The sequence below is a fragment of the Apostichopus japonicus genome, chromosome 20, assembly GCF_037975245.1.
Source record: "Apostichopus japonicus isolate 1M-3 chromosome 20, ASM3797524v1, whole genome shotgun sequence".
Lineage (NCBI taxonomy): Eukaryota > Metazoa > Echinodermata > Holothuroidea > Aspidochirotida > Stichopodidae > Apostichopus > Apostichopus japonicus.
Window position 1 is genome coordinate 12,459,813 of NC_092580.1, and position 22,741 is coordinate 12,482,553.

The following is a 22,741-nucleotide window of genomic DNA, read 5'->3' on the forward strand; positions in this document are numbered from 1 at the left end:
GAACGCCAAACTCTAGAGATACTGGTTCGGAAAGTTCGATATTAATTCAAACTGTTTGAAATCGGTTAGAGAGATATTGACTCAAACTTCTTCAATGCAACATCCTGAAGTCCAACTGTTCGTGAAGGGCATTGGTATGTAAGTGTGGCTCAAGTCGTGCATCCGCAACCTTCTCCAAAATTTTGTAGATGAAGGACTGGTTAGACAATGGCCTGAAATGTTTTAGCACTTCTGTGTCCAGACCATTTTGAATGGGTTATGTATTTTTGTATTTCCATTCATATTTTATGAAATACAGGGATAAATAATAATTTGTTACACCCTTCTCTTTCTTTTCCTGAACTCTTTCACAGATTGTGGCGTAACTGAGTACAGTTTTATCAAGTGAGAGTTAACAACCTTCATCAACATGGCTACCTGGAACCCTTTCATAGAAGACCTGACAGAAAACTTCTTCATGTGCTCTGTTTGTTTGGATCAATTTAATAAGCCGAAACAGTTACCATGTCTTCATCGATACTGTAACGATTGCTTGAGAACAGTTCTTCAAGCCAGCCATGATGGGACAATTGAATGTCCACTTTGCAAACAGCGATGTTGTATACCAGAGGATGGATTGGACGGCTTTAAGACTGATTTTCATATGAAGAGTATGCTCGAGTTCATAGAATTGCATAAATCATTCGAAAAGAAAGATTTGAAGCAGTGTTTCAGCTGTTTAAAGGATGTGGTATGTTCCGCCTACTGTTTTAAATGTAGAGATTTTTTATGCAACGAATGTTACAAGGTTCATATCAGTAGTAAAATGTTTACTGATCACCAACCAAACACTCTGAAATTGGAAAATATGGCAGCTAAGAACCTGACCATGGAGGAAATAGCTGCAATGACGGAAGATCCCAGGTGCCATTTTCATATCAAAGAACCAGCCAAAATGTGCTGCGGTACATGCCAAAATGAACCGATTTGTTTAATTTGCACTCACAGTAAGCACAAAGGTCATGATCTCATAGATGTGACTGACCTAGCCCAGAAAGAAAGGACATTACTGATTCAGAACCTCGCTGAACTAAGCAAGCACAAGACTAAACTATACGCGTTACCCGAGAGGGTTCAAATGGTGTTAGTAAAATTGAATGAAAATGTTACAAAAAAGACAAAGTTGTTGACAATTCAACACGAGGAACAGGCAAAGAAAATAAAGGATAAACTTGCCCAATGTAACGATGAACGTGAAATAGGAGCTGCTGACATAGAAAAGAGAAGAGGGCGTGAAAAACGTGAAATAACTGTTAAACATGAAGAGGAAATGAAACGATTGATCACGAAACATCAAGAAAATATGAAAAGTACCGATGTCAAATATGACCAGGAACTGAAAGAATTTAAGGAAATTCGACAAGAATTTGAGGGTGAATTCTTCAAAAAGCTTGGGGAGTTAGATAGTAATTTCAAGACCTTGACAACGGCTAAAGACCTTCTTACAATTCAAAACAAAAACAGATGTGAAGAAATACTAAATAAATGTAAGCAACTTATTAAACGGTTCGAAAACTTATCAGCAACGTTTTCTTCCATTCTTGCATGTAATGACGATTGGACAGACGCACAGTGTGTCCCCGACATAAGAGCAGCCAGTGAACCTTTGCTCGAAGAAATGAAACAAGAATATCCAGAGTTAGAATCTTTATCTGATTTTGTCACCAGTGATATAACCAAAGTTATATATGATAAAGTTGTAATTACAGAAAGCGCAGAGTCTGTTGTTGATGTTCCTGGAATCAAAGCTAAAGGTTACTTTATCACCGGTATGACAAGTAGTAGCAATGGTAATATCGTTATGACTGGTAAGGTATCAAAAGAGGAATCGCACATCACTGTCATTAACATGAAAGGAGAAATATTAAATCAGAATGTCTTAAAAAGAAATAAGAGATTTGGGCTTCCGGCATATCGTTACTGTTGTAATTTGTCAGGGTTCAATGTCATTACAGTTTGCAAACCGGATGAAATCGGTATTTATAATATTTCTGACTCTTTTTATCAAAAGAAGAACATCAGTGATATGGTTAAGGCGTGGCCAGAGGAAAGTCATGTGCGGTCTGTAACCACGAATCCCGCCAAGAATGAAATCATTGTTAGTACTAACAGCAGAGAAGTGTATGTATTTGATTATCAGCTGAATTACAGTCACACCATAGTACTACCTGATGTAATCGGGGCATCATATTATATCACTGTCCACGATGGTAATCTCCTGATCTGTGACAATAATGGTAGGTCCTCATATGCAGTTACCATGGTGACTTCAGAGAGTAAGGTGGTGTATAAATTCACCAAACCAAATCTAAGTGGAGCTGAATTAAGACCTTACAGTGTGTGCATAGGCATGGGAGGGTTCATCTACATGTTATGGAATGATGGGCAGCTGAACACTATGCTAACACAATACAGTCGAGATGGTCGGCAATTACTAACAACAATGTCAGTTGATGACGACGCATGGTGCATGACCACATCCGTAATAAATGGTGAGGAGAAGCTCATGATAGCCACCTTAACGTCGGGGAAGATGTATATATACGGACTAGTACCTGTATAGTTATTTCTGATAAAGTTGTAATTAAAGAACGCGAAGAGTCTGTTGTTGATGTTCCAGGAATCAAAGTTAAAGGTTACGTAGTCACCATTATGACAAGAAGTAGCGATGGTAATATCGTTATGACTGGTAGTGTATCAGAAGAGATATCACACATCACTGTCATTAACATGAAAGGGGAAATATTAAATCAGAATGTCTTAAATAGAAATAAGAGATTTCTGCAGAAGGCATATCTTTACTGTTGTAATTTGTCGGGGTGCAATGTCATTACAGTTTGCATACCGGATGAAATCGGTATTTATAATATTTCTGACTCTTCTTACCAAAAGAAGAACATCAGTGATATGGTTAAGACATGGCCAGAGGGTAGGGTTGTGTTTTCTGTTGCCACGAATCCCGCAAAGAATCAAATCATTGTTGGTACTAACAGCAGAGAAGTGTATGTATTTGATTACCAGCTGAATTACAGTCACACCATAGTACTACCTGATGAAATCAGTGGATCATTTGATATCACTGTCCACGACGGTTATCTTCTGATCTGTGACTATGAGGGTAGGACCTCATATGCAGTTACCATGGTGACATCAGGGAGTAAGGTGGTGTATAAATTCGCCAAACTAAATCTAGGTGGAGTTGACTTAAGACCTTACAGTATGTGCATAGGCAAGGGAGGGTTCATCTACATGATATGGCATGATGATAGTTGTCAGACCACTCTGCTAACACAATACAGTCGAGATGGTCAGCAATTACTAACAACAATGCCAGTGGATGTCGTTGCATGACCACATCGGTAGTAGATGGTGAGGAGAAGCTCATGATAGCTTCCGTTGCAGGGGAGATGTATATATACGGACTAGTACCTGTATAGCGCTTTATAGAAATTACATATTAAAACAAAATGACATCGCGAGTTATGATACACAGATCGGTTGTTATCCTTGCTTTAATTTTTCGACTGGAGTTTTACAGACATAGGAAGATATTACAATCCTAATTTCTAAGAGTTATTGTTAGTGCATTTATAATTGGCAATAATTAGTTTTTAATGAGTTTATCTCCGTATCTTAATATATCCATTACAAAGACTGTCTTCCTATATAGGGATTAATTTACGTTAATATCAGTATGTTCATTCCTTATGAATAAATACTTTTATTACAGCCTAACACATTTTCTAGACAAGGTTGGCGTATTATTCCTTGGGTATAAGCAATATTGGCTTCCTGATGCAATGTGGTATATATCATTACCGATAATTCTTTCTTTATAATGTTCCTCTATTTAAAATAACCTCTTATGACATATCATATATATTAGTGCTCTATTTTCTTGTATCTTTTTAAGAATGTCTGCACCCAACGAAGATGGACGTACAATATATATGCATTTTCCGAAGGGAGGTCTTGATTCATGGCTATGGCTGTAAACACAATACTGCGAGGACGAAATGCTTATAGGCTACTTCGTTTCTTAATACCGTATATTGCACACAGTTTAGTATTTGTTTGCAAATATGGTGGTCAAAGATAATTTGTAACAGTTCTATAGCCGAGTCTTTTGGATCCAATTCCGAGTCCGTCTTTCTCAAATACAAAGTTACTAGTTTACAAACTTTAAGTTTAAAGTTAAGACAGAAAACGTAACCAATGTTTATAGCCGTTGGATCACATCAAAGATTATTGGGATCTATAGATCTCTGTCCTTTTGACGTTCACTATAGCCGTGTGAAGGATTTGGTTCATTGGTGGCCTTCCTTGAAGGCTACAGTCGGCTGGGACATATGGCAATGATATTGAAGTGACTCTTGCATTAATTTGCATTGAATTAAAGAATATGAACATATTAAAGAAATGAACAGATAGCTAACATGCTTTTTATGTACAACCACTGTCTATGTTACAGACTGTTAAAATGCAAATTCTAGTGTACATGTAGAGTCATAATCAGAGGAGGGGTGGAGAGTGAAGTTCGACACCACTCCACTTTAGAAAGAGGAGTAGAAACAAGTGTTGGTCCTTCCCACTTTTCTAAACCGTTTTGCACTCTACTGCATTGCAGGAGCATTCAAACAGATCACTTGAAGCAGTTAAAATAGCCTTACTTGAAATGTTACAAGACTGCTGAAAAAATAATAAATCTCGTAATACGTCCATTCAAGATTTTTAATAACAAAATAACTAACAACGCTTAGTGGTGGGGGTTGGTAAGGCTATATAGGAGAAGGCAGTTGGGACAGCGGATAAGAATATTTTATAAAACCATATAAAACTACCAAAAATATGTGTTTTGCAAACTATCGCATTGAAATACGTTTCGAGCAAACATGGTTGTTTTCTCCAATTTTGCAACTTTCGCCTGCGATCTGTCCTCTTTCTTGTAATGTATTCATATGGATACATTAAATGTTTGAACATTAAACATTCGTATGCTGGTAAACGCAAAGTGCGACGGGTAGATAGCAGGCGGGTTTTCATACCCTGCCGCATAAACATTTATTTTATGGAGTCCCGACAGTTTATATATATATATATATATATATATATATATATATATATATATATATATATATATATGTATATATATATATATATATATATGTATATATATATATATATATATATATATATAAATATATATATATATATATATATATATATATATATATATATATATATATATATATATATATATATATATATATATATATATATATGGTGCTTCTTTTGTTGACTGTTTGTTTGGTCAGGTGTTTACCAACAAGCTTTGTAAGCTAGAGAGTGTAAGTGGATACTCCAGCTTCTTCTTTGTGATATACTTACTTTACATTTTACAATACAGTACTTTACTGTACATTTTACGTTATTACATTGTTCATTTATATCGGAATACATTATAATAATATTTCAGGAAATCTTACTTGCATTGTGTTGTGTTTATTTATGCATCCCCTGTTATACAGGCGTGAACCTAGAGTAACATCCTGTAAGTTACCCTATAGGTATGCCATGTTATATATATATATATATATATATATATATATATAAATATATATATATAGATAGATATATATATATATATATATATATATATATATATACATATGTATATGTAAATATTTATATATACATACATAAACATATATATACACATATATATATATATTTATATATATATATATATAATATATATATAAATATATATATAATATATATATAATATATATATAATATATATATATATATATATATATATAATATTAATATTAATAGAGAAATAAGATATGACTCATAATTGACAAATGAGGAGTTATGTTTTAGAAAATATATTGGAATTTTTGGCCCCCTGGGACCTTCGTCAGCAATACTTGGCAGTCAAATGAAAAGTACAAAATGTAACACAATGAAAGTATGATGCAAGATAAGTGTAATAGGCCATCAGCTGAAGGTCGAAATTCGCTTGTTTCGTTCCAGCAACTGCGGGTCTAAAATTTCTCTACAGCATTGAATATATAAGTTAACTAAGATTAATGATCCAAAAGTTCTTCATGTTCTTTCCTGCATTTTTTTTGCAATTCCGCTGGAAAGATCGAACTATATTTTTTATTGCGTATGTTAAGAAACCTGCCGTTTTACGTTCAAAAGTTGTGCGCCAGTGAGATATCTGTACCATGTGATATGAATTGTCCAATGAGCCATGAGTTCTGTGTGCAATCTTTGTAGAAAACAACAAACATGGCGGCTCCCACGAGCGCTAGTCAGTCTCCGACACACGGAAATCTACAGTGCTCAGTGCACATTGAATCTGTAAAATTTGAAGCAGTCGAGGCACTGACGAATAAACGATGGACTAAAGTTACTTCCTGCGCTAAAGATTGGCTTAATCTCAGCGGCGGAGACAGTGATATCGCCGTACTACTGATTACTCCATGGCCTACTACGATCAAGCGTGTGTTCAACAGCATAGTATGATGGGGTTCCACGATAAGTGTTAAAGGCGGTTCATTGATAGCAAGCACATTGCTGCAAGAAAACGGACAGTTCCAAAGGAGACTCCATATGATTTTAAACGAAGAATTGACGGAAAAGATCGAGGAAACCAAGCAGAAGCTCTGGTGTATTGCCTGTTCAATTTATTATATGTGGGAAAAGAAACAATACATTACTCGGCGTTGCAAACGGATGCAGGACAAGCTGCAGCAGGCAGAGACTTTCGATGGAGGTAAGCCTAAGCATACTACACGACTCTACTTGTACTTCTGTGGCATAGTTGAAGTGTTAAGAGAAGTTGCATAATGCAAGATCAGTAGCTCTTGAGGGATAGAATCCAAGTCAAAGGGCACAGTGTTGGACCTGAAAATAATATAATTAGTGGCATGGTCATCTGATTTGTTTTGTTATAAGGTGGTAGGAATGGAAATTTGTTTCAAATTCTCCATCTGGGGCACTAGCCTAAGTGTTAAATACAGGCTTCATAGTTTTCTACTGTGGCCCTTTATTTGAATGATAGAGATATTATATTAGTTAGAAAAATAAGTGTAACAAAGGTGCAATAAGGTTAGGTTTGCAAGGTCTTATTGTCAGCCTGTCTAGCTTTACCAAAATGAACAAGTATCTGTCTCCTTTATTATTAGTAACAGATATAATCTACCATTGTATAATTTAAACCATAACATTAAGAGATAATGTACTGTACTGTCAAAAAAAGCCTGTTTTAATTCTTTTTTGCATGACACTGGTTTGCAAAATTTGAATGTGTCTTTGTTTGTCCATAGAAGATGAGCATATCACATGGTAAATAAATAAAATTGTCTTAGTTCTTATTTGTTCAAACTTACATTTTGATGAACAGAAAATGCAAAACAATTTGCTTTTTTTATTTCATTTTATTAAAGTATTGCTTCGACAAGCAGCAGAGCGGAAAAAAGATGAGCCCAGATTTTATGAATATTTAGAGGAAAAGACCGTGTTGCCATTGAAGTGAGGTACCACTCTCTATGTTGAAGAAACTAGATACAATTCTTGGCAAGGAAGACATACAGATCTTGAAAGGTAAAGTACTCTCATCAATGTGTGGTTCATTGAGTGTTCAGGGGTGGATCTAGGACTTTTGGAATATGGGGGTTCTCCCCCAAGGAAAATTAAAAAAATTCTCTAAACACTTTGAGATGCAATATCAGGTTAATCTTTCCATTGAAATTAATAAAGTAATTTGCAACATATTTCTAGCTGAATTGTAATTATATTGGTACCCCATCATAAAATGTGAGACTCAAAAATATCCAATTTCATGGTACAAGGTGTTCTGTTCATCTCCTCCTCAGAGCAGAGTTTACCACCAACAAAAGATGCTCTGATCCAGCATGTTAAGCTCTGCACCAACCAGGCTGCTATTCACAGTAGGGCATTGCAGCAAAGGATTGATGCACTCTCACCAGAGGGACATGGATGGAACTTGAAAATGATGACCTTATAATCACTTGGATGACGAAGCCACCTGACCCAGATGTTTTGCTTCAGTGTGTCAGCAGTAGCTGTAGAGTCGGCAAATGTCTTAAAGGAAGATGTTCCTGAATGAATGCACAACTACTGTGTACAGACCTATGTAAATATAGAAATTGCAGCAACTTCCAAGAAGATGTTGAGATTGTTGATGCAGGGGAAGATGATTTGGAGGATGAACTGTGATGGTGTTAAATCTTGATATCTTAGTCTGAAATTTTAATCAAGTTTGAATTTTGTGAAGAGGGTTAACTTTTTCAAAGTCATGTTGTCATTATTTTGTTCCCCAGAGTTTAAAGGAACCAGAAAACATGATCTTATTCATATATTCATTTTAGCTATTAGTAGTTTTATGTAGATTACCCTACCTACAGTACCAGACACCTTATGATAAATATTCACATTTTCTTCAAATCACACTTTTTTTGCTGAGAGGGGAGGCGGGAGGAGGGTGTTATTGGCATGCTTTACCTCTTGCATATTCACAACTACATTTACTGATGATGATGACGCAAATACCGCGTCCTGAAACCAGTCAGAGGTTTATATACTGTTGTTGGGGAACCATCGCCCCTGACCCTGTTCCAATATCACGGTTATTTATTGTTTTGCCATAACATTTTGTTACCTGTTTTATTCATATTGTTAACACGTTTTGTCCATTTGTTCAAGTTTTGACTGAAGGATATTCAAGTCTTTAGTGACTTTTATTTCATCTAATTATCTTCACCTCTACTACGGAATGGACTTTCCCTTTCCAATACCATATCTGACTTCCATGCAGTGAATTGAAGTGGATCCTGTTATAACTAGTATAACTGTCCTTGGATGAACTTTTAATCACTTATTAATTCCTCGCCGCGCCTTTTGATGAAGAACCTGTATCTTGAATCATCGCAAAGGCCCAGCTCTACTACACCATTGAGTGTATCGACCCAGTCTTAATAGATACATTATTTCTTTCTATCTGGGGCTTAAGTTAACTGTCTTCGTTATTCACTTATTTGTACCATTCACCTTTATTATTCATATTATTTGTAGAATATAGAACTATTATTATTCAAAATACCATTCGAAACCTTGTCGATCTTTTCTTTTATACGTTAACTCCCTTGGAAACACTTTTTGCAGGAATACGCATTATAAACATGTAGTTTCCGTAACATGGAGAAAGTACCTAGTTTTGCAGAAGACAGTAGAAAGAGTACTAAGGTAACAGATATATACCGACTAACTTTATTTCACATCTACGATATGCCATGATGTCTTAGTGTGCCAACTTATATATTGATTTCTACAAAAGAAATAACTCACTGGTCTTGGGGCATTGGCACATCTCACTGTAACTAGGGATTTAGCTACATGTAAAGTAGAGGGGGAGGGAGTCACATTTGTAAGACAGTTTGGATGGGGAGTGTAACAATTATGGAGAGGAACTTTTCATTATATGTGTATATTTACGCATACATGCACAGACGAAATGCATTCATAACATAGGGGGAAAATCTAAAAATATTTGATTTATTACAAAGCATTATATCTGAGTTTATTAAAAGCGATACATTTTTATAATTAAAACCCTTAAGTTATAATGTGCAAAAATTGTATTTCAAAGTTGAAAATGTGATTTTTTACCATTTTGGCGAAAATGGAGGGGGGGGGAGGGCACAACTTGTAATGCCTGAAAACAACCCTCACTGACCCTTAGACCAGAATCCTCTTCCACCATTCTTGTAACCCTGACCCAACTATTATACAAAAAAAAAATATATGAGTCGTAATTAAACATATAAGAAAAGAGTGGTATGTATGCACCACTGTACCAAATCTAACGTTAGCACATGTGTTCCTAATACATAGCATCGTAGCACGTAATGTCTACATAACATACCCAATTTCAAGGGTGCGTTACAAAAATACTGCAGGAAATTTTTTGGAGAACTTTTGATATGTTTGTGATGCATTAAACTACCCAAAAATGCATTAAAAGTCTAGACCCGGTGTTGCTGGAACGAAACTGATTTTACAGCCACATTTTGAGCTTCAGCTGATGGCCTATAAGTTGCATTGATGGAATTAGAACCAAATGAACCATGACTAGACAGAAAAACATCATATATAGGCAAACAAATTAGTGAATTCTTCAGAAATACTAGCTTTCACGACAAGGTCACCTTAAACAAATGGTAGTTCAGAACACCCCCTCCCCCTAATTAAGCACAAAATGCATGAAATTAATCATTCCAATGCTTGACTATGTTTGGTAATTTTCATGCAAAGGAAGTCAAAGATGGCTACAACACAGAATGCATGAGATAATGAATTTCAATGTGTGACAGTTTGTTAGGTGATTCTTTTTTCATCCAAAATGATGTTAACTATGGTTACAATACTGAATGCAAATGTCACATATTTTTAGAAAAATCCCTGTTAATCCATTGGAGTTAGCAATGCAAAAACAACTCCAGTCATCAAAATGTTCCAATGAACATGAAGATGTATGTATGTATGTATGTATATGTGATCTTCCCGCAAGCAGGAACTCGCGAAAGAAGCCATGGAGGCTTATAGACTCGCAAGCTGACCGAAGCCAATCTCTCGGCACACATCCATTTAACGTCCATGTCGGGAAGTTGTTATTGAACAACACCCGTGCCAGACGACACACCTTGCTGTCGGCGGGGAATCGAACCGGGGATCTCACGACTGGGAGACGCCGGCGTTAACCACTAGGCTATACACTCCGCCTTGATTAACATTAGATTAACATTAGATTAACATTAGATTAGATTAACATTAGATTATTTGATTACAATAATTCAATACAATTCAATATAATAATTTAAATTTTAGAATGAAGACAACTTTACTGGCGATAATTAGCTTCAGTGGCAATGTGTCTCAACACAACACATGCAGACACTAAATATGATTAAGAGATGAGAGCCAAAATAAGTAGCATACAATAGGGCATCGATTATTGGTTGAATTGAATTGACCGATTTGGTTTCTTGAAGTTTCAATGAAACTCCAATGAAATATGTTTCAACCTGTTTTGACTTAAATGATAAAAACAGCAGGAGCATCTACTGCTTGTCTATTGTATAAACTTGTTTCTTGATGAATGTTGTGAGTAATGACAGTCAGTTGGAGTTGACTGTCATTCAACAACTTGCTAACCCATTTTTTCTATTTTTTTTTTAAAGTTATATTTTTATTCCAGCGTGGCATATTCATGACACTATTAAGAAGGGAAAATAGCCGAGTTCTCTAAGACAAAGGTGTTGTATAAATATTGTGTATTGAACACAGAGTAAATTTAAATGAAAAATTCTTTGTAGAAAATTGGCAATGAACGGTGACATAACAACAAGAGAACAGCTAGAGTAGAAAGGATTTATTCTCTGAAAGTGGAAAGATTATCCTAATGATCAGACATACACATTTTAATGAATCACTCATGGTACAATGTTTCCAATGTGCATATCATGTAACAACAATGTATCAATCATGTGTGTTATAAAAGATGAAAGACTGAGCTGATTAGAATAGCTTGTGAAATTTACTTTAATTATTATTTGAGATTCTTCCAAATGAGCATCACATTCACAGTAGACTGTCAATATTGCATTCATAAAACATGAAAGTTTGTACTGATTAGAGATAAAATTTCACATTAATGAATCAATGGTGGTAAAGTGATAGAAATAAACAGTGTTTTAAACAGCAGTGGAAGTGGTTCTTGATTTCTTATTGTCGAGTAAGCTGAGATACAGCCAAGGTCTTTGAACAGAATGGGCAGAATCTCTGTGGACATCCTTGTCTTTTCTGAGGAGGTTTATAAGCTGTAAATTAGAAGTAAAAGAAATGACAAATTGCACTTAAACCATGGTTGCAAAACCATTGGTAACACTCACGGGCACCACACACTGCCCAATTACGTTCACTGTACACAGAGCCTATTATTAGCGATATAGACATTGATAACTTCTTTAATTAAAAACAAATTTAGATGAAGACACTATCACAATTTGTCATTGCTTCACTACGTACCAGGGGTTGAGTAAGGGTAAATGTAGGAATTGAACAGAAAAAGAGAGGGTTCTTTAATGTGGGCTAAAATAGTACATAAATGAAATATCTAGTACTGCTACCTTTAACCTTAAAGTACAGGCTAGCCAGAGCAATGAAGGTCAGGGTGACCAAGACCAACCCTGCCCCACCCTCCTTAGTTTCATGACAGAAGATAATTGATATATGTTTCACAGCCCTCAACCAATGATTCTCCCCATTGCAAACAGGGTAAAAAGGGTCTACATGTTAAAGGTATGCTGTATTGACCACAAATATGTAAGATTTTCAAATATGGTCAACTGCACATGGTCAAACTTCTTATACTCTTCATATTACCATCCTGAAGGTATTTCAGCCATCATTTTACCATCTTGTTTGCTTATTTGGAATTATGGGGAAATTTAGAGATTAAATGCCTCCAGGAAAGAGCAGTTTGAAATCTTATAGCAATTATAGCGTCCTATAGTTTGGGGCCTATACACCTTTAACCTCTACACATTGAGTGTTTTAGTAACAAAATCAGGCAATCAATAAAAGAGGCAGCCCTCAATGTAAGTTTGCATTGGTTATGCATATCAGGGGGGGGGGGGAGAAGGGGTAAGGGTAGAGATCAAAGAAAAGGGGACGTAAATATTTTAGGTTGGGGTAACGTAAGTTCATATAGGCAAAGGTATTAGCAATGATGTGTATAGGAATACCACCTTTGACATTAATTAAGGGCAGAGATATATGGAAGGGGGGGGGAGGGGTTGAGGCAGAGCGTGAAAAAGTTGGAAGCAACATCAGGACCGCCAACAGTTATACCCTTAGCTTCCAGATGGAAGCCAGCAGGTTTGTAAACATTCCGGGCCCCTCCCACAAAATTCCCAAGGGACCATTGCAAATATGGTTAAATAGGGTCTAGATGCAACCTCTACACATTGACTTTTTTCAGATCTAACAAGATTAGGCAATCAATAAGGGTGGGAGATATCAATGAAATTCTGCATTGATTCTATGTCAGGGGTGGACGAGGGGTCAGGGTAGAGATGTTCTGAGCGGAAAGGTGAAGTTTTGGAATGGGGCTACATATACAACATGAAATACGTACCCATGACTACTACCTAATTTGAAAAGTTATTTGATTGTACAAGTCAGGCAGAGAAAATGGTAGAGTGAGGCAATTAGCTTAGCCAGAGGGGGAAGGGGAAGGCAGAATGTCCCTCTCTCCCCCCCCCCCCTTAGCCTCAAAAAATAATGTGGAAATCAAGTCAGGACCGCCAAGAATTCGACCCTTAGCTTCCAGATGGAAGCCCCCAATAATTCCCAATAATAAGGCGGTGGGTCAAGGGCGGCGGAACCGGGGGGGGCACAGGGGGCACGTGCCCCCCCACTTTTCCTCAGGTTAAAAATGTGCCCTTTTTCTACATAAAAATTGAGGTGTCTCAAGTTAGCAATTAGAGGCCAGGGAACCAGAATGAACACTCGGGAAGGGCCGTTTCCGGCCATCTGAGGGGTTTGTAAAACCAAAAATTTTCTTGTACGCTCCGCGCCAACCGGTGGTGGCGCTCCGCCCAGATAGTCGTGCATACAACTTTGCAAATCCTGGCTAAGCCCTGACTTTTAATGAATTTCTGTGGGTCAAACTCAAAGCTATTTCGAATGGAAAAAAATTGTTAAGACATTAACAAGAAATAAACTCTAATTCGGAAGATTCCTACATTAGCAACTAGCATGATTTCACCTCATTTTGTCTCAAAAGAAAACTTGTTCCTTGTTTCCCAATTTGCACATTGGATATCGCAGTGCTATATGCATATTTTCCTTGAGGGGGGGGGGGGGGGCGTTGATGGAGTGATGTGTATACGCAAATAAGATAATACAATAAGAGTTATAAAGGGTACTAAATATAAGGCTGCATCAGTCCAATCGAATTTCTGCAAAGTGCCCTTTGATGTCGGTGCCCCCCCCAGATTAAAAGTGCTTCCGCCGCCCTTGGGGTGGGTGAAGGCAGAGCATCCACAGGGAAAAATATAAAATAAAGTCAGGGCCACAAAGAAGTCTACCCTTAGGTTCCAGGTGAAAGCCAGCTGGGAGTATTATACTTCATAGCCTCCAATGATTCCCCCAATTGCAAATATAGATAAATGGGGTCAATGTTAACCTCTACACATTGAACATTGCAGTCTTAAAATTAGAGAATCAATACAGGATGCACCTCTCAATTTGATTTTGTATTGGTTCACAGTTTACCAGGGGAGGAGTGGTAAGGATAGAGATTAAAGAGGGGCTGCATTTCACAGCCCGCAATGACCCCCCCCCCCATTGCAAACGGGGATAAATGGGTTCTATGTTAACCTCTACACATTGAGTATTGCAGTATCAAAATGAGACAATCAATAAAGGAAGCAGCTCTCAATTTGATTTTGCATTGGCTCACTGCATATCAGGGTATGGAGAAGGGTGTAAGGGTAGAGATTAAAGAAAAAACCTGACAAAGATATTTAGGAGAGGGTTAACATTATCACATATAGGCAAAGGTATATAAGAGAGGTATGTCTAAGACACTACCATGAAATTAAATCGGTTTGACAGAAAAGACAAAAAAAGTAGTACCCGGATATATCCTGTAGCTCAAACAAGGGGAGGGGTACAAAAGGGGGGGGGATAAATCATGACCACCAAGAAGTCTACCCTTGGCTTCCAGATGAAAGCCAGCTGGGGGAACATTTCATAGCCCACAATGAATACTTGCAGCCCATTGCAAATATGGATAATGCTAATCTCTAAATAAATTGAATTTCATTAGTAATTTAATAAGGCAATCTATAAGGGAGGAAGCTTTCAATGTAATCTTGCATTGGGTCTGCACAAGAGGTTTGGAGGAGGGGTAGGGTAGAGATTGAAGAGAAAAGGGGAGATGTTTTGGTGTGGGGAAACATTGTTAAGTATACATGCTATAGTAATAGTGAAATTTCCACCTCAGCTACTTTTGACCTTGATGCAAAGGTTATCCAGAGCAATGGAGGACAAGGCATCCCCCATCCCCTTGCCATTTGTTGCAAAACAGAAGCCAAGGGATAATTTTTCACAGCCCCCAATGTGTTTCCCTATTGCAAACGAGGTAGAAAAGGGTAAATGTTAACATCTATACATCCAGTATCGCCAGCAGAAACAAAATTAGGCAACCAACAAAGGAGGCAGCTCTCAATGTGATTTTAAAGGGGTGGAGTGAGTATTCTTACTGGGCATAAAACAATTTCTAAAAAGTTATTGAATGAAATTAACAAAAATTTACAGATGTTAGATGTACACTATGAACATGAAGATTATGCACTAGAAAATCCCAAATGAATGTATGAAAGGCAATAGGATGTATTCAGTGGTTTTAAACATTGGATTCTAGGCAGTACTCTATTTGCCATTTTCTAATTTATTTGGTATTGACTTGTCAGCTTTAGCAGTTTAGGATATATTATTCCTTTGAACATTTCATCATGGGACTGGTTTAAGTTTAAAAGAATAGTCCAGGTCAAATTTCCTTTTTGCTATGTGAAAGAGGAACATAATCTATTAGCATTCTATTGAATTTTGCATTCAATTCCTATGTACTATTTTTGAGATATTGACAGTTCAAGTTATCTGATATTCTACCAAATGTGAACTTGAAGCAAACAGGTGTGATGTCATAGTTGCCCACCTGACAAATAATGGTTTGTTTTTCTTTATTTTTCAGTCTATTGATTTGACTTTGGATTGGATAAGGTTACTAGTTTGTCTAGAGGGGATGTAAAGTTGATAAAATACCAATACCTATGGTATTCACATTATGGATGCATCCAACTGTGGAGTATAAAATTAGACGTAAATTTTAAAGGAAAACGAAACATTATGTATCAGTGTGCAACAATGATGTCACACCTGTTTGCTCCAAGTTCACTTTTGGTACGAAAGGTAGTGACTTCAACTGTCAATATCTCAAAAAGGTACATATGAATTGAATGCAAATTTCACCAGAATGATTAGATTATGTTCCTTTTTAACATATCAAAAAGAAATTCTGGAATGGAATAATATATGAAGCAAACATGTATGAGGTATTACACATTATATCAATGTCAACATTAAGTTTGTTTAAGGTGATCCTAACAGGTTTAGTTCATGCACTATCCTATTTGCTCAATTGACACATGCAAAGTGACTGTTGAGGTACTTAACAGCACTTTGGTAACTTCTCTAGGAGTACTATTGAACATTACCAGATAGAACATAACATAAAGGAATCTTAACAACTAAAAACTACTCCAATGTTGTTTTTTACCTTGGGAAATTTGTATTTACTTGTGCATCATTAATTTGAGCTTGTGTGCATAATATAACATGACACAAAACCTAACAATTTTGCAAGAACATTAGGATGTGTAGCAATTGAGATGTGAGATGCAAACATCTCCCATGATCACAGAAACTACAATCAATTTACAAATTGTATCATCCGCACTTACTGGCCCCATATATTAAGCATGTTATCACTTACAAAGCTTAGGAGATTACATACTAGCTGTAGACAATAGTAGTGGGAAAAAAGCTCTGACTTAATTCAAATTAGCCTAGAAATACACAATCCTTCCAATGTGTTTCACTAGTACTGTATGTGTTCTCCTGGTACCGTTCAGTTTGTAAAGACTATGAAAATAAAAATTCTGAGAGGCTCAGATCATTGTCCAGCTTGGCTTGAGCCATATTTCATTTCATTTCATTTATTTTGTTGTATCACGACATAAGTATGACATGTAACATGGCAGGAGATAAGAAACAAAACTTGTGAAAGGAAGTGTACTAAAAAACCTATGATAGGGCTTGTCTGGCAGTGACACTCCCTGAAAAAATACAGAACTTTACAATTAGAATACAGAACAAAAAACAAACAGAACCACCCCTCCCCCCGCCCCCTTACCCCCTCGGTGTACTCTTTTGTAACATGACCTTTTAATGCTGCACCTATGGGGTAAATCACTGCTGAAGATAAACAATTGAGTTCACATTAGAACAACAGGGCAATTGTGGCTAATGAGTTGAGGCATATATCAAAGTAAAGGAGACTTTATCTTTAGAGGGCCTCTGTGTAGACTATACTACCTATAATACGTGTTTGTGCCAAAGTGTGCTGAACACATCTTCGCCTGCAGATGGTGGGAAACCCAGAGTGCGAGAAAGTCTCTGCGGGTGCAACTTACAAAAATAATCTAAAGCCTGCAACACTTTTCGTCGGTTTGATGACTGGGAAACGCAAAGAAACTGGAATTTTGATTCCTACTACACAATTCGTTGGCACTTTGATTTTAACAGTATGACAGAGTGTCGTATTGGCGTAGTGTTAGTGCTGCAGTGAATAGCTTGATTGAAAGTTTTCCTCAACCGACTCCTCACATGTATGTCACAGGCTGACCTGATGTCATGTGAGCACTTAGGAACTGTTGCAAAAAGAGCAAACTCCTTGTCCAAAAGTGCTAGGTTTGATCAATTTTTACCGATTCCCAAAAGATAATAAAACAATGTGCCATACATCTATGGAAAGGTACAAGTGTAAATATTCAATGTAACATAGATTTGAACGGATTAGAGGATGTTGAAAACCACCAGCTATGCCTTTTAAAGAACAAAGACAAGCCTATCTAATACATAGAATCTTTTGGCATCGGCTAAGAAGAGACAAAGAACATGATACTAACTTCTCTGGCGCTTTGACTATCTCCAGAAAAGGTAGATTGCAAGCCTCCACCAGTTGAGGTACGACTTCAGTGACTGAGACAGCGTCCGTTCTTCCTTTGTTACCTGACACTCCGGGTGGTTTTGCAATCACGAGTAAACCATCTGCAGATATCAATTCATAAATCAAAACATTTAAGTAAAACAATTAAGAAGGTATATCAATACATATATCAATGGGGACATTAAATGGCAGTCCCCAACAGGAATGCCTGCCTCATAATTCTCTTCAAAATATAAAGGCGTGATGTCTATGCTAGTATTTGTACCCGATCATCTCATGGATAGTGTTTCAAATGAGTTTCTGCTGGCTTTATAAACCTTTGGATTCACTAAACTAATTCTTTGATATACTCTCTCATTTACTTCTGATGCAGTCTACAGTGTACTACAAGTACAAGCTGAACACTAGCAGTCTCAGGCATGTTTATATGATTTGTGAGTCACATTTTTCTTTGTCACTAAATAAATAAAAACTGTGTTTCAAAGAAAATTCTTCCTCACTCACATTATACTAATACAATTGTAATGAATAGAGATTACAGAAGCTACGCTCATACAGATAGTTAGCACCCAACATCTTTGGAGATGTGAGGAAGAAATGGGAGGAAATGACGGGTGGGGCATGAAATGGAATTCTTGAAATACAATCATAAAAAAAATACATTTTCAACAAAACCAATAAAGAGTAATGGGAAGGAAAGGAAACAGATGTCAAACCTTAATGAGAACAATGTTTGACTTTCAGATCTTTAACAACTCTTCTTTATTCTCAGGTCATTTAGTGTTGGACTGGTCAACATGGATAAGAGATTCTCGCTGAACTTGTTTAGACTTTGATGAATCCCTGTCCTTGCAGCGTTGAATCTTCCATGCAAATCTTATCTCAGACTTCTGCCATGATTCCTCCAGTTGGACATGCAGTAATCTGCTGCAGCATTGACCCAGCCTCACACTCATTTCAGGTTAGTCTACAGGAAAATAAGAACCGTAAATATATTCAATGATTACTGCAGTTCCTGAATGATGATGTATAAGCAAAAACAAAACAAAATTAGCAGACAAATGACTTTAAGGTAAGTAGCTACTTCTGAGTACATTTCAAAGAAGCTCAAAACAATTATCTCGTCAGATTTCTTGGATCTTTGAGATGGACACCATACAGTACAGCAGAGTCACCCTCAAAGTCCATAATTAAAATGACCATGAAGTAAGATTGTTTCAGATAACATTGCAAAAATCTTTCACCAATTCAGGTTCAGTTGAGATACTACGGGACTTTTATCAAATTATTGCTCACTCAGAAAACATGTACAATACTACATTATTGACAAAGGTCTCAAATATGATATAATTTATGTTATTTCTCATTTGTTTGTAGTTAAAAAGAATATCATGTAGGCCTACAGAGGCAATTTTGTAATGGTTGTACTGTGGACAGAGATAACCCAATTTTGTGTGGATGACCAGGCGTACTATCTTGGTTATGTTAACGAAAGCTTCAATACACCTAACAAATATTTGTATACTGTATGTCTATTAAGAGATTATTTTTCTAGTCTTTGGAGATTTTACTTGAAAAGGAAACTGCTAAAATGCATGACTCAGTTACATCTTGTAGTTTAGGCCTACATAGTACATTAATGTACCTATAGAATGAGTGAAACAGGCGGTTTGTTACTGCCTGACGTTACTTGATAGAGATGATTTCATTGGTTGATTTTAAAATATAAGACAGGTGTGGTGTGCATGCATAATTGTGACAGCCAGCAATATTGTCAATTTGTACAAAAAGGCTAATTACTCATTAAGTGCTAAAGTAAAATTCTATCACAGTATTCTCTCTTTAATCAATCGTAAGATGCTGATATGTAAATGAATGTAAGTGAGAATGGAATGCTAAAAATTCCAGATAAATGCAATATGGACCTTTACACTGGATTGGATACTGAAGAAGTCAAGGAACTGCTATCAAACTAATACTTTAATATCTCGAGTAATAGCAGAATAACCCACAACTTTGAAGCAACACCCTTCACAGAGGTTGGCTATGGCATCTGTATAGTAATACACAGAGACATAAAAAAAATATAAGTCTCATGCTGCTGTGAATACACAGTCGGTTCTTTTATGCATAGGAAAATTCAATACCAGGAGAAATGCCATAAACAAACTTAATTCAATGTATCATGTTGATGTGGCTACACCGCCAGGTGGGTTAATTTTTTGTCATTCCTTTTTGAACAACCATTTATAGAAAAGCTCAATTTGAATAGAAATGCCTGAACCAAACTAAGTTCAATGTATTATTCAGTTTATGTTCTATGATCCTAACATTGGTTAGGCTGATATAGCCAACCTTGTCCTAATTTACAATGTATGAATATAGGCTATATGCCTAGTGTAGTAATAATGACGACGACTGATTCATTTGATTACACCTTTAATGAGGTTGTCTTGCAATCAGTACTGCTCTGCCAGCAATCTTCCCTTCCTTGATCATTTCCAGGATAATGCCTGCAGCTCTTCGAGCAGATCCCTGCCCGACCATCCCCTGAGAGGTCTGTCTTGCTTCCAGAGCATCGTCCAAGCCGAGCCCTCGGATGTGTGAATGAGCACCGATACATTCAATCCTGGTCACCTGTCGGACTTCCTGGACTTTCTGTGCAGTATCCGTCGCCATGGCGTTACTTGTACTCGTACTCAAGGAAGGGAAGATTGCTGGTAGAGCAGTACTGATTGCAGGACATCCTCATTATAGGTGTAATGAAATGAATCAGTCGTCGTCATTATTACTACACCTAGGCTAGTAACCTGTCAAGGTACCTGTCGTTGCCAATTTCTTGACAAACATATCATCCAGCCTAGGCCTTATCGCAATCTTAATAAAGACTATTTTCATTCAAGCACTTAGCAGAGGTGTCACATCCGTTGTCGCAATAGTATTTAACAAGCTCGGTCTAACGTTGTTAATGAATTCTAACACTGCCTTTGCTACGAACGTGGTAGGCCTATATATACTGTAGTAGCAGGCCTCTTAGTATTATTAATACTAGGCCTAGTAGTAGTACTGGGGCCTAGTCACATGATAATGTATTGATAAAGCATTTCGCAAAACTAGATAATACTAAAATAACCTATACGGCAAAAAAAAACGTGACTCAAGAAACTGAAGATTCAGCTCCCGGGATTTTTTTTTTTTTTTTTATCAAACTTGTACATATATATGTTGAGCTTTAATTACATGTTAATCGATGTTTTTTTTTTTTTTTACTTTCCAATGTGAAATAAAGACAAGAAGTAGACTAGCACTTACATTACAAGCAGCCATAGAAATTGATACGATTTCAATGAAAGCAGCATCAAGTCATCGAGTTTAATCCAGATTCATTTACCTCGATGCATCAAGTTCTATGAGGTGGCATACTCCTAGTATAAGAGTTTAAATCAATCCGCAAGAGTGTTCTCACGTCTCAGGTAAAGTGCCAAAAAACCGTTATAGTATAGTAGGAGAACATCCTTTCAGTTTAAAATGTTATCGATCACTGACAATCAGCAACTGTTTTTCTTTTGTATGGCTTGGATGTTGGAGAGAATGAATGAATTAGTACTTATGGTGAAAAAATGGGTCAATTGAGGCAATATTTTAGAACACTTGAGGTCTCCAGGAGCAGCGTACGAAATTTGTTTACTGCTATATGACGAAAACTTCAGGCTCTCATAGCAAAAAATGTACATGGTCGTAATACGCAAAATTGATGGTGCCATGAATGGTCAACTTGTCAGCTATCCAGTGATGGGAGGCTACATTACTTTGAGGATGTAATAAGTCAGTCAATGCTGCATTTAAACGGGGTGGGGGGGGGGTGCTGTTGCTGTGAACAAGATGCGATTTATAGGTACCGTACCACAAGTAGATACGTGGTACACATTGTTTTAGCATAGTATCAGTTACCATCACTGCTTTTCTGTCTTGAGGGGGAAAGAGCATAATTTGAAGCACAGAAGTGAAAATAAGGAAGACTGGTGCAAAGATTACCGTAGAAACTGATATAACCTAATTAGTTCACTTTTTGTCTTAAGGTCAAAGAACAGCGTAGCATATTGGTTTACTGGTGAGTATTTGCCTAGGATGGTTTATATAGTGACGAAAACTCCGGACACTAGTTTGTAAAAAACGCAAAAAAAGCCTGATTTGGAAAAAAAAGGTGGCATAAATAGCCAACGTATTGTCGTCCAAGTCGTCCAAAGGAGAAGCCTTTATCTTGTAGGAATTACTACTAGATCAGATCACTTAAGTTGTTCAATCAACGCCGTTTATTTATATACACGGCTCTGGAATTAACAGATGGAATACATGTACGTTTATGTAACCATCTGCGCATGACGATATTCTTCTTCAATCACGATTAGAGTACCACCCTAGTACTGTATACGTAATTAAGTAGTCTGTTGAGGAAATGGCGTGCACAATGATGATAGTTCTTTCCATGGGTTGTTTGTGATAATGTGAAACATACGTAGGGGGCTGAAGGTCACTACAACAGAAATATCAGAAAAATGAGGAGGGTATTCCGAGAATAGCAGTGGTTACCCAGTCTATATGCTAAACTTGTTTATAGGGGTGAAAATCCGTGAACGGTCATGTAATGGAAACACTATAGTCATGCATTGGTGAACTTTCTTCTGAATTAGCCCATCTGTTATCATCTTGTTGAGTAGGATGTACAGCCTATACAGTTCGCGAAAATGTTTTGCTGCGGGATAAAGCAAACAACCATTCTTCTTCTGCCCTCACTGATAATTCGACAAA

The 22,741-nt window shown here is 36.9% G+C and overlaps 2 protein-coding genes and 2 long non-coding RNA genes across 14 annotated transcripts in view; 2 read left to right on the top strand and 2 right to left on the bottom strand.

Annotated features, from left to right (window-relative positions):
- Nucleotides 1–4,605, top strand: part of LOC139961837 (uncharacterized) — a 249,171-nt gene extending 244,566 nt beyond the window's left edge. For all 3 annotated transcript variants that reach the window (XM_071961397.1, XM_071961398.1, XM_071961399.1), the window contains exon 2: nucleotides 354–4,605. In XM_071961397.1, coding sequence (XP_071817498.1) covers nucleotides 410–2,602 — 2,193 coding nt within the window. In that variant the 5' untranslated portion in view covers nucleotides 354–409 and the 3' untranslated portion in view covers nucleotides 2,603–4,605. The remainder of the gene's footprint in view (nucleotides 1–353) is intronic.
- LOC139961851 (mitochondrial mRNA pseudouridine synthase Rpusd3-like) overlaps nucleotides 1–22,741 on the bottom strand; it is a 125,858-nt gene that overhangs the window by 47,739 nt on the left and 55,378 nt on the right. The window contains exon 1 of one of the 8 annotated variants that reach the window (XM_071961429.1): nucleotides 1,216–1,231. The exons of the other annotated variants lie outside the window; for them this stretch is intronic. The gene's annotated coding sequence lies outside the window, so the exon portion shown is untranslated. Of the gene's footprint in view, nucleotides 1–1,215; nucleotides 1,232–22,741 lie in introns of those variants that run through there. 8 annotated transcript variants of the gene reach the window in all.
- On the bottom strand, nucleotides 1,511–21,763 carry LOC139961867 (uncharacterized). 2 transcript variants are annotated; one of them, XR_011791055.1, is made up of 4 exons: nucleotides 21,245–21,763; nucleotides 18,649–18,899; nucleotides 17,892–18,033; nucleotides 1,511–1,643 (listed from the first exon to the last, which is right to left on the bottom strand). It is a non-coding gene; the product is annotated as an uncharacterized lncRNA (long non-coding RNA). The 2 variants fall into 2 exon arrangements; XR_011791054.1 differs by lacking the exon at nucleotides 1,511–1,643 and adding an exon at nucleotides 10,418–11,951 and having other exon boundaries at nucleotides 21,245–21,388.
- On the top strand, nucleotides 6,067–11,835 carry LOC139961868 (uncharacterized). Its single transcript, XR_011791056.1, has 3 exons — nucleotides 6,067–6,826; nucleotides 7,500–7,656; nucleotides 7,929–11,835. It is a non-coding gene; the product is annotated as an uncharacterized lncRNA (long non-coding RNA).